General features: G+C 55.1%; 1 protein-coding gene across 2 annotated transcripts in view; it reads right to left on the minus strand.

Annotated features, from left to right (window-relative positions):
* igsf3 (immunoglobulin superfamily, member 3) overlaps positions 1 to 12,500 on the minus strand; it is a 74,603-nt gene that overhangs the window by 25,378 nt on the left and 36,725 nt on the right. For both annotated transcript variants that reach the window (XM_035522888.2, XM_081720553.1), the window contains exons 3-6: positions 10,125 to 10,544; positions 6,852 to 7,238; positions 5,466 to 5,873; positions 2,297 to 2,707 (exon numbers count right to left, since the gene is read on the minus strand). In XM_035522888.2, coding sequence (XP_035378781.1) covers positions 2,297 to 2,707; positions 5,466 to 5,873; positions 6,852 to 7,238; positions 10,125 to 10,544 — 1,626 coding nt within the window. The remainder of the gene's footprint in view (positions 1 to 2,296; positions 2,708 to 5,465; positions 5,874 to 6,851; positions 7,239 to 10,124; positions 10,545 to 12,500) is intronic.

Consider the following 12,500-nt stretch of genomic DNA (forward strand, 5'->3'; position numbering starts at 1 on the left):
TGAATGTTGTCATTTAGATATACTTTCCGTCTTTTCTCCTAAAGTTTGGATTTTATTACAAAACTTACTCAAAACAACACAAGACAAAATAAACAACCACCACCACCAATAACAACAACAACAACAACAACAACAAAAACATGAATTTAAAGTGATGCTGGCTCATGACTTTAATACTTGTAACTGATTCATAAAAATTGTAACAGTCATAAAGCGATTTTTAAAAACAAACAAACAAAGAACCTTTAACACATATAGGGCCTTTAACACACACATATGGGGCCTTTAACACACAGCTCTAAAAGTCCAATAGATTCCAGTGTCATTGCCCTTCAATTTTACCAAATTTTAGCACATTTAAAACAGATTGCTGTTCATTATAAAAACACATTTTCTGAGGAATAGTGAGTAAAAATGAGTAGTGTGTGAAAGTGTGTGTTTGTTAGTATGAATGTCTAAATGTGTGTGTTTGGGTGTGTGTTAGTATGAATGAATGAGTGTAAGTGTATGTGTTAGTATGAATCTTTGAGTTTGTGTGTGTGTGTGTGTGTGTGTGTGTGTGTGTGTGTGTGTGTGTGTGTGTGTGTGTGTGTGTGTGTGTTGACAGGGCAGAGAACAGGTCTGTTGCGCTACTCGTGTTCTGGGTCAGAGCCCTTAACACAAACCGACACCTGACTACCACACACACACAAACCGACACCTGACCACCACACACACACACAAACCGACACCTGACCTCAACACACACACACAAACTGACACCTGACCACTGACCACCACGCAGGGCCCAGAAGCAGACATGCCAAACATACACAGGCAGCCAGCAGATGAACCAGGCAGGAAGAACTGTGCTGCTGATGAATGAGTCATAGTGGTGATCCTGAATACTAAAGCTGAGGGCAGAGGAACAGCTAAGTGGGACGAAGCAGAAGAACAGCTGAGGGGCAGAGGAACAGCAGAGGAACAGCAGAGGAACAGCTTAGTGGGACGAAGCAGAGGAACAGCTGAGGGGCAGAGGAACAGCTGAGGAACAGCTAAGTGGGACGAAGCAGAAGAACAGCTGAGGGGCAGAGGAACAGCTGTGGAACAGCTAAGTGGGACGAAGCAGAGGAACAGCTGAGGGGCAGAGGAACAGCAGAGGAACAGCTGAGGAACAGCTAAGTGGGACGAAGCAGAAGAACAGCTGAGGGGCAGAGGAACAGCAGAGCAACAGCTGAGGAACAGCCGAGGGGGCAGAGGAACAGCAAAGCAACAGCAGAGGAACAGCTAAAGAACATCTGAGGAACAGGCCAGGGGCAATTCTGAACCTTACAGAAACACAAGCTTGCCAAGACACCAAGAGCTTCAGCTAGCCAGAGTAACGCCTACATACGTATACACACACGCACAGTTAACATACACACGTAGTGGAAGGACAGACCTTGTGAGGAACGTAAGATGGTTAAGATGGTTGTTGATCCTGATTTTAATACAACAGTGAAATGTTTATGCAGATTGTGAGTTAGATCAACTGAACTGTTTACTCTGAAAAAAAAGTGTGTGAGCGTGCACGTGTGTGTGCATACATGCGTGCGTGTGTGTCTGTGTGTAAGAGAGAGGGTGTGCCTACATGCGTGCACGTGTGTGAGAGAGGCTGTATGTGTGTGTGTGAGAGGGTGTGTGTGTGAGGGTGTGAGTGTGTGTTTGTTTGAGGGTGTGTGTGTGTGGGTGTGAGGGTGTGGGTGTGAGGGTGTGTTTGAGGGTGTGTGTTTGAGGGTGTGGGGGTGTGTGTGTGAGGGTATGTGTGTGTGTGGGTGGGTGAGTGTGTGTGTGTGTGTGTGTGAGGGTGTGGTTTTTATGACAGTCTTGTCTTGCTTGAGAGAGATAGAGAGCATTTAATGAACTCCTTTTCCCTCTAATCCTTCTCTTTCCTCTCTCTCTCTCTCTCTCTCTCTCTCTCTCTCTCGCTCGCTCTCATTCTCTCTCCCCTCTAATTGCTTCTCTCAGTGGGGGGTGCTGGGGCTGGGGTGAGTAGCGTTAACCCATCCCACCCATCCTTCGTCTACGCGCACCCATTAAGAGCACTGGTCCTAGTACACACACACACACACACACACACACACACACACACACACACACACACACAATAAGACTCCAGGAGTGAAACTAGGACACACTGCATTACTGTATGAGGAGACACACATTTTGTAGAGACTGCCACGAACCGTTCCCATGCCTGTGCTCCCATAGACCTCGCAGTAAACAGGAAGCTGTCATTCTCCCCTCCCACCAGCAGGGGTGCCATCACAGAACCCACCTGGCTGCACCACACTGATGCCCAGTAGGTTGGAGGTGCGGTTGGCGACTGTCCGCCACGTGCCATCGTAGTTCCTGCGGTGCAGTGCCGCTGAGCACTGGTACGTGCCTGCCTGCCTCCGGCCGGCCCCGCCCACGCTCAGCCGGAAGTTGGTGGTGTTGGCCGTGCGCTCCACGGAGGTGCGCGCCCCAGCGCCCAGGGCGCTCTCCCCCCAGCGCAGCGTGCCCTCGTGGGTCACCGTCACCACGTCACGCGGCTCCCCTCCGCCGCCCTCCGCCGGCTGGAAGCGCCACGTGACGGAGGCAGGCACGCTAGGGCTCGGGCGCGCCTTCACCAGGCATTGCAGGTCAAAGGAGTCTCCGAAGGTCACGCTCGGCGTGCGCGAAGACGCCGACACGAAGAAAGACGACTCTGTGGGAGAGGAAGAGTGGGATTACTGTGCTGCCGTCACAGGGCACACCACCGCGCGTGGACACCCCTGCTCTAGAGCCCAGGACAGGCGTGGACACCCCTGCTCTAGAGCCCAGGACAGGCGTGGACACCCCTGCTCTAGAGCCCAGGACAGGCGTGGACACCCCTGCTCTAGAGGGACAGCAACAACTGTGCAGTCTAACTTCATTTGGAAGGTCTTTAATGTCCTTTAATTACACCAAGGGTTTGGTGGGGTGGGGAGTAGTGGGGTGTGGGGGGGTGGGGAGTAGTGGGCTGTGGGGGGGTGGGGAGTAGTGGGCTGTGGGGGGGTGGGGAGTAGTGGGCTGTGGGGGGGTGGGGAGTAGTGGGCTGTGGGGGGGTGGGGAGTAGTGGGCTGTGGGGGGTGGGGAGTAGTGGGCTGTGGGGGGGGTGGGGAGTAGTGGGGTGTGGGGGGGGTGGGGATTAGTGGGCTGTGGGGGGTGGGAAGTAGTGGGGTGTGGGGGGGTGGGGAGTAGTGGGCTGTGGGGGGGTGGGGAGTAGTGGAGTGTGGGGGGGTGGGGAGTAGTGGAGTGTGGGGGGGTGGGGAGTAGTGGGCTGTGGGGGGGTGGGGAGTAGTGGGGTGTGGTGGGTGGGGAGTAGTGGGCTGTGGGGGGGGTGGGGAGTAGTGGGCTGTGGGGGGGGTGGGGATTAGTGGGCTGTGGGGGGTGGGGAGTAGTGGGGTGTGGTGGGTGGGGAGTAGTGGGCTGTGGGGGGTGGGGAGTAGTGGGGTGTGGGGGGGTGGGGAGTAGTGGGGTGTGGGGGGTGGGGAGTAGTGGAGTGTGGGGGGGTGGGGAGTAGTGGGGTGTGGGGGGTGGGGAGTAGTGGGCTGTGGGGGGGTGGGGAGTAGTGGGGTGTGGGGGGGGTGGGGAGTAGTGGGGTGTGGGGGGGGTGGGGATTAGTGGGCTGTGGGGGGTGGGGAGTAGTGGGGTGTGGGGGGGTGGGGAGTAGTGGGGTGTGGTGGGGAGTAGTGGGGTGTGGGGGGGTGGGGAGTAGTGGGGTGTGGGGGGGAGTAGTGGGGTGTGGGGGGGAGTAGTGGGGTGTGGGGGGGTGGGGAGTAGTGGGGTGTGGGGGGTGGGGAGTAGTGGGCTGTGGGGGGGTGGGGAGTAGTGGGGTGTGGGGGGGGTGGGGAGTAGTGGGGTGTGGGGGGGGTGGGGATTAGTGGGCTGTGGGGGGTGGGGAGTAGTGGGGTGTGGGGGTGGGGAGTAGTGGGGTGTGGGGGGGTGGGGATTAGTGGGCTGTGGGGGGTGGGGAGTAGTGGGGTGTGGGGGGGTGAGGAGTAGTGGGGTGTGGGGGGGGTGGGGATTAGTGGGGTGTGGGGAGGTGGGGAGTAGTGGGGTGTGGGGGGGTGGGGATTAGTGGGCTGTGGGGGGTGGGGAGTAGTGGGGTGTGGTGGGGAGTAGTGGGGTGTGGGGGGGAGTAGTGGGGTGTGGTGGGGAGTAGTGGGGTGTGGTGGGGAGTAGTGGGGTGTGGGGGGGTGGGGAGTAGTGGGGTGTGGGGGGTGGGGAGTAGTGGGGTGTGGGGGGGAGTAGTGGGGTGTGGGGGGGTGGGGATTAGTGGGCTGTGGGGGGTGGGGAGTAGTGGGGTGTGGGGGGGTGGGGAGTAGTGGGGTGTGGGGGGGTGGGGAGTAGTGGGGTGTGGGGGGTGGGGATTAGTGGGCTGTGGGGGGTGGGGAGTAGTGGGGTGTGGGGGGTGGGGAGTAGTGGGGTGTGGGGGGGGTGGGGATTAGTGGGGTGTGGGGAGGTGGGGAGTAGTGGGGTGTGGGGGGGTGGGGATTAGTGGGCTGTGGGGGGTGGGGAGTAGTGGGGTGTGGTGGGGAGTAGTGGGGTGTGGTGGGGAGTAGTGGGGTGTGGGGGGGTGGGGAGTAGTGGGGTGTGGGGGGGAGTAGTGGGGTGTGGGGGGGAGTAGTGGGGTGTGGGGGGGTGGGGATTAGTGGGCTTTGGGGGGTGGGGAGTAGTGGGGTGTGGGGGGGTGGGGAGTAGTGGGGTGTGGGGGGGTGGGGAGTAGTGGGGTGTGGGGGAGAGTAGTGGGGTGTGGGGGGGTGGGGAGTAGTGGGGTGTGGGGGGTGGGGAGTAGTGGGGTGTGGGGGGGAGTAGTGGGGTGTGGGGGGGAGTAGTGGGGTGTGGTGCATGCAGACATGACACAGATCCTTCAGTAGGAATGTGGCTCTGTGTGAGTCTGGTGACACCACAGCTGTCTGAGACACTCAGCACTCTCTAATCAGAGCTCATTACAGGAAGAGCGGAACGGAGGGTGTGTGTGAGAGGAACACACACACACACACACACACACACTCACACACACACAAAGACTGACAAACAAAATTTGTCTTTCTGAAATACACACACAAACATGTACATACACAGGTACAGAGACACACACACACGCACACACACACACACCCCCAAACATGCACACAGTCACACAAGCATACACACACAGCGGCACAGATATACACACCTTCACACACACACACACACACACACACACACACCTGACTCATCTGATTCATTCACTACTTTCTGGACATAAAGCTCAGAACCCTGGACTCACGAGTCTCAGCACATGGGAGGACGAGCCAAGGAGACGTTGGGAGAGAAGAGAAGACATGTGTGTGTGTGTATGTGTGTGTGTGTGCGCATCTCTGTGTTGTGTTTGGTGAGGCAGCAGCCAATCACACGCTCCTCCCACGGGGCGTTCTACATCTCATGTTGGCTCTTACCGACGGACTTGACGGTGATGACCCTGGTGGCAGAGCCCTCCCCGATTGGCTGCCATGAGCCGTCGGGCGCACCTCCTCCCTGCAGCCAGGAGGTGGCGCTGCAGCGGTACTGGCCCTCGTCAGCGGGGAAGGCGTCGCGGAGGGCCAAGGTGAAGGCGTCGGAGCGCACCCGTTCCATGTGCACGTGCCCGTAGCTGTGGCGCTCCAGGTAGGCGGGACCCGGGTGCGCTGTGCCATCGCGGTCCACGGACGCTATGTCCACGGCGACGCCGGTGCCGTCTCGGTTGGTCCACTGCCAAAGGATGGACAGGGCACCCAGCGTGGAGCTGACGGAGCAGATCAGGAGGACACGCTCACCCTCCATGACCTCGGACGAGTCGGTGGACAACGACACACTGACGTTGCTGCCTGAGAGGGAAAGAACACAGTTAGAGGGGGGCGGGAGTCCTGAACCCTTCCAGCCTAAATTAGCACTCAAGGTTGCTGGTTTAGGTCATGAATCTGGAAAAAAATGCATTTCAAATGAGAACATTTTTTGAATGAATGTTTATGTGCTCATTACTGCATTTGTATCTCCAATACACAGCTACCAAAAGTTGTACTCCATTTAAGTCTAAACCCAGGGAACCCTACAGTTCCTTACAGGAGAGCTTTTCCTGCTAAACTAAAAGTCTCTTGTGAAAAAAGACGATGAGATGGGCCAACAAAGGGCTGTGGCGTTGGTGGACGCTCCCTAAGGCTGTGGCTGTGCCGTTGGTGGACGCTCCCTAAAGTGGGCATTGCGCACCCACATCTTGCGTCCTCTCTCCAGACTCCCAGTGCGGATCAAAGCTTGCTGTTCTCCACGGGGGATTCTACACACACACGCACACACACGCGCACACACGCACACGCACAGGAACAAAATCCCCACAAAAAAGACGAAAGACGCCTGGTCATGTCTCCTCCTCTGTGCCGATGTGAGGTGGAGTAGACGCACACATAGCCAGCACAGACGGAGGTGTGCTTCCTCAGTGTGCTCCTCCCTCTCTCTCTCTCTCTCCATCTCTCCCTCCCGCACCTGTCTGCTCACTAGTGTGTTAAACATGTTCTTTCTCTCTGTGTGGTTGGTGCTACAGCTGCTGTTTAGCAGGGGGGGAAACAAGACCCCCAACTCCAATCTGTCAGCCGGTTTTCTGTGTGTGTGTGAGTGTGTGTGTGTGTGTGTGTGTGTGTGTGTGTGTGCGCGCGTGTGTGTGTACGCGAGTGCGTGCGTGTGTGTGGGTGTGTGTGTGTGTGCGAGTGTGTGTGTGTGTGTGTGTGAGTGTGTGCGTGTGTGTGGGGGTGTGTGCGTGTGCGTGTGTGTGCGCTTCGGAAAGCTCCCGTGACCACACCAGCACTGCTTACTCAGGGGGCTGACGGTGATTTGGACGTTGCGAGACCTCTTGCTACGGTCGATGAACTCCCCCGTGGGTGTCTTCTCACGCTCCGTCACCCTGCAGATGTACTTGCCCGTGTCGTCGGGCTGGAGGCGCTGGAGCCGGAGCAGGTGCACAGAGGTGCTCTCCTTCCGCACGGCCAGCAGGCCAGCGGCCTCACGCTCCACGTAGTTGGCCCCGATGACTGGCACGGCACTGGGCCCCACCACGGCCACAGGCGAGCTGCTGAAGACCCACGACACCGAGAAGTAGCGCTCGGCCACGTTCTGGGCGTCGATGGAGCAGCGAAGCTCCAGCGGCTCACCTGCCGTGTAGGCCCGGCGGTCCGTGGTCACCTGGATACTAAAATCGCGATCTAAGAGAGGGAGGCAGAGAGAAGGAGAGAGAGAGAGAGAAGGAGAGAGAGAGAGAGAAGGAGAGAGAGAGACAGAGGGTTTAGCACTGTACCAGGCTGAGTTTTTAGTTTATCTGTGAAGGGAGAACACAGATAGTGGATGTTCGTGTTCATGTGAAGCTCCAGTAATTATCCCTCATTCTCAGAAGAAGAACTAACTGTCTGCTGTCCAATTAGCAGCTCAAAGTTACAAGAGCACTTATTTACATAATAATGTCCTACACGATATGCCCCTAATAGAAAAACACAAGCAAACAAATCAGGACAGTCTCCCCTTTAGCTGTTTGTAGGTCGTGGGCCGCCGACAGACATGTGCAGTAGAACACATGACACGTTTCACACACACACAGTGAACACAAACAGGCTGGCGGGGACGAGTGTCTCGGGGAGACTCTTGGGAGCAGGGCTTGGACGCAGTAGGACGCGTCTGTAATGAAGATCTCCTAAACTCCAGGCAGAAGGTTCAGACGGACGAGACGTCCTCGGCATGAACGCTGCTAACGACCGAACCGGCGGCGGCACGCCATCCCCGGGACGCAACACTCGCACGAAGGAACCAATCAATTAGAAAAACCCCGAGTTAAAGATCACATGCTTCACTTCAAAGACTAACAGCGAAGTGCAAGATTATCATATTAAGGACAACGACAGGTTGGCTCTTACTAAGATGAAACATTATGTACATAAATATTTAAAACCATCGCCCTACAGGCTGTTTCTTCGCAATATTACACAGATATGAACGTTTCCTACTCTCAACACAGTTTCACTTCCATTGTCAGTAAACACTAAAGTGGAGGAAGTCTGTGACTACAGTAATGATGTCAGCAGTCACGTGACCCACCTGATCAAGACCTCGCCAGCTGAGTGGTGTGTGTGTGTGTGTGTGTGTGTGCCACACAAAGCCAGTGAGAGACCACTGGAGGCAGGCTTTCCCTGCTACCTTAGAGGAAGAAAAAGTCACTTTTAGGGGCCCTTTGAAAACCGCACGTGTGTGTCTCCATGAATTAATCATCAGCTAATTAAAGGAATGTTTACACATCCGCGCCCCCCTGAGGCCCAGTTCAGACGTGAGCTGTTCGGTGGGACAGCGTCACCTCGGTCCTCACGCCGCACAACACAGCTCTGTGCACCAGCTGCTCAAAGCATGCTTGTTCCTCAAAGGTCGGCTCAAAGGTCAGGTCAAAGGTCGGCGCGTTAAACCCGTAAGACTGGCACGACCTCGGGCGACATCACTCGAGTCAGGGCCGACACCCTGACCGCGCAGCCCAGCTCCCATGCGCAGCTCCGCGGCCTTCTGCCCGCGCGTCCCAGAGGTCACGGTGCTCGTCTGGCCGTGGGGTCATGGTGCCCTGCTTCTAACGCACAAGAGACCCGCTGTGGTGGGAGACCCTCCAGCTTCGACACCCTTACCAAAGACATCCAGCCTTCCCATCGACGTGTCCCACGCGTCGGGCTGAACTTTCGGTCCGGAAAGGGAGAGTGGAGACCGAGTAATGGCGGCTCCGCACCCCCTGCTTGGTCTCCGATTCTCTACACCCTTATCCTGGTTTCCCAACGGTCCGTGTGCAGTAGCTGTGGAAGCTAAGTGAGAACGGGAATCACTCAGCTCCCACAGCTACTGCACACTGCTGAAGTTCAGCTGTCTACAGCTGGAGCGAAATGGATTAGGCAGCAGGTGAATATGGGAAAGGTGGACGCGTCCTTCACTGAATGGGTCCAGCTGAAGATCTCACAGCCAACTGCACCCCACGGAGACAGTTCCTCAGCCCATGACACCATGCCGTACCAGGCGCCAACATCGGACACGTGCACATCTGATGATGAGACCGAAGGGTTTTGACCTTCAATCCCTGTGGAGTCAGTGATCATTTCTTCACAGGCTCCAGTGACTCAGACGAGCAGCTTCTCAAATAGCAATGTGGACTGAACCAAACATCTCTGAAAAAACCAGGAGAAACAGGGCAGCGAAGCTATAAGCAACAGCCCCGGATCAGTGACACCCCAGCCCCTGGGGGCAGGGGGCAATATCACATAACGGGGCAATATCACATAAAAAACGACGGCAAAGCCAGGCAGGGCCTACATCACAAACGGGCGGAAACCAACCACTCCGACTGAGTCATTAGCATTATACCATACCTCATCTGCATATCTCCGCCCACAACATGACGACTACCTTTGCCGAGGTGTGCCACTGTTTTCTTGCAAGAGCCACGCCCACTGGTGTTATGAGGAAGTTATGAGCTAAACACAGGAAGTGCTCAGAGGAGCGGAGAGGAGGACGTTTATTTCTGACAGAAACACCCCAGCCACAGACGGCCAGAACCTGTGTGTGTGCCAACCAACCTGGGTCAGTACAACACCGGACTGGCAACCGAACGCATCCTAACAGAGCGACCAATACCAACCGGGCAAGACTGAACTGTAGAGGAGAGAAATTATTTTAAAAATAATTACGCTAGCTACTGTGTGCTCGCTTGCCTGTTTAGCCCTGGGTAACACTGATGGCTGAGATTATATATCGGAGGTAATTTTGTAGTGAATTATTGCCATGACTTCCACTGCTGCAGGGTCCACAATAACAGTTAACACTCTTAGTTTGTTGAATGTGTGGAACTTCATCTAATAACACATGGATAACGTAACAATATATGTTATAGTGGTACGCCCAAGTAATCAGGACTGGGAGATGTGAACGTGCGTCAGGAGAAAATGTGCCTCACACCCAACTGGGATTTGGCAAGTGGGCACGACGTGTATGTGGGTATGTATGTAGGCTATTGTGTGTACGTATGTTAGTCAGACAGTCCCCGCATATCTCAGACTGTTCCAGTGTCCACTTACCTGTGGGCTGGACTTTGACAGTGGTCTTGTCGGACTGCTTGCGTGTCATGGCGTACCAGGAGCGGTCTGGGTCCTGAATCCACTCGGAGGCCTCACAGTAGAGCTGGCCCTGGTCGCCGGGCTGCAGCCTGTAGATGGTGAAGCGGTATGTGGAGGAGCTGGTCTTGTCCAGGCGGAGGTCTCCGGACGCCAGACGCTGGCGGTACGGTCCGCCGGGCCTCAGCACGAACTCGCGGGACAGGGTGACGAGGTCACGTGGCTGGGTGCTGGGGTCCTCGGGCGGACGCAGGTACCAGCCCACGGCCAGGTGGGTGTGCTGGGTGGTCTGGTGCGTGACCTCGCAGCTCAGCTGGAGGGCCTCTCCTTCCACCTTTGACAGGGACTGGGCGGACGACGTCACGGTAAGCGTGTCCGGAATCACTGCAAGAGGAGAAACGAACATTTTAAACTCACCCCAGATCTGATGCTCCAACCCCCAATCTCTCACTTCCCTGTAGGTCTCTCTTTCTGCGTTCGTCTCTCCCTTCCTCTCTTTTCAGTATCTCTCTCTTCCTGGACGCATCTCTCTTCCCCTCCCTGTGGAGGTCTCTCACTTTCCCTGCACACCCCCGAGTGTCTTTCTCTCTCTCCATTCTCCCTGTGGAGGGAGAAGGCAGCGTGGAAAAAATGTTTATACATGCCTATAAGTGTGTAAATAAAAATGTGTGCAAATTTGTCACAGAACCACGATTCATGTTCAACAAACACACACCCTCTTCACAATCCCTAAAATTGACAGGATTTTGTGGACATGCTCCCTCTTATCTCTCACACACACACACACACACACACACACACACACACACACACAGTGCCTGTCTCGCACCTCGCTTGCCTGCTAACGTCCCACTAGAGTTCACCGTTCACGATCGAGTAAGATGCCCCACCATGACCTCTGAGGTCGGTTCCCCACACGCAAAACGAGAACAAGAACATGTTCAACACGCAGACAGAATCATTTCAGCAGGTTATGAGCATGACTACCGAAATGACAGGGACATATATAGACAGACATACGTGAGACAGAGACATACGTGAGACAGGGACATGCGTGAGACATACGTGAGACAGGGACATACGTGAGACAGGGACATACGTGAGACAGGGACATACGTGAGACATACGTGAGACAGAGACATACGTGAGACATACGTGAGACAGAGACATACGTGAGACAGGGACATACGTGAGACAGGGACATACGTGAGACAGCCAGAGCAGATCTGTTCAGGAAGTAAGAGTCCATCGTGTCTGTGGACACAGCCGGTACACGCATCACCACGGTTACGGGAGAGAATGTACACAAGCCTGCTGTTCTAGGCAAGCTTGTGTATTTGGGAGTAAATGTACACTATAAACACACACACACACACACACACACACACACACGTCTTTGTGCCAGTGGGAGCTTCCTTCAGGCTTGCCTTTGGTCAGAGATTCTCAAAGTACAGGGGGAGAGGGAGGGAGAGAGAGAGAGAGAGAGAATTCTTAATTTCCTTAATTGCAAAAGTTCGTTCATGTTTTAAGTTTAGCTTTGGCAAAATTGTTACTGCATATGGCCATGATAATAATGCTTACTGAACTGAACTGAGAGAGAGAGGGATGAAGTGGTGGAGAGACCAGTGAGGGAGAGAGGGAGAGGAGACAGACAGTGGGAAGCTGAGTTTGCCGCTGAGCCAGGAGACGTCCGCTGGGCTTTATAATAACGCCCCCTGATGTCCCCCCTGGAGAACAGCATTGTGCCAAACGCCCCCCTCAGCGTCCTGCCTCATCAGAGACAACAGCGCAGACAGCACAGAGATCTGGGCCAGAGAGTGTGTGTGTGTGTGTGTGTGTGTGTGTGTGTGTGTGTGTGTGTGTGTGTGTGTGTGTGTGTGAGAGAGAGAGAGAGAGAGAGAGAGAGAGAGTGAGTGTGTGTGTGTGTGAGTATGAGATACAATCAACCCACTCCATCCCAACAACAAAAACCTGCCGACCATCATCGTAACCATGCCAACCAAAACTGTGAGTGTTATCCAGCCCCAACAAACAAGCAGCTACCATCAGATATCACACGCCACTGAAAGGGCTTGTTACCATAACAACTTCCCAACAAGTGCCATGCTGCAACCACTGTTTCCATGCCAACGCTAAATTCTTGGAGCCGTGATGTTGAGGTGGGAGATCTAGAGTGAAGAGATCAGGATACTGGGAGCTCGGGAGAGACGCAGCAAAGACGACCTCGCGGTCCCACTTCAGTCCAGAGACAAGACGTCTCCGTCCCCCTCTGTCAGACACGGACAAGCCGTCTTTAACCTCATGTCATAATCGAGGGACACACGTTACAGAAGCTGACGT

This window comes from Electrophorus electricus, chromosome 9, assembly GCF_041902795.1.
Source record: "Electrophorus electricus isolate QZ-2024a chromosome 9, ASM4190279v1, whole genome shotgun sequence".
Classification (NCBI taxonomy): Eukaryota; Metazoa; Chordata; class Actinopteri; order Gymnotiformes; family Gymnotidae; genus Electrophorus; species Electrophorus electricus.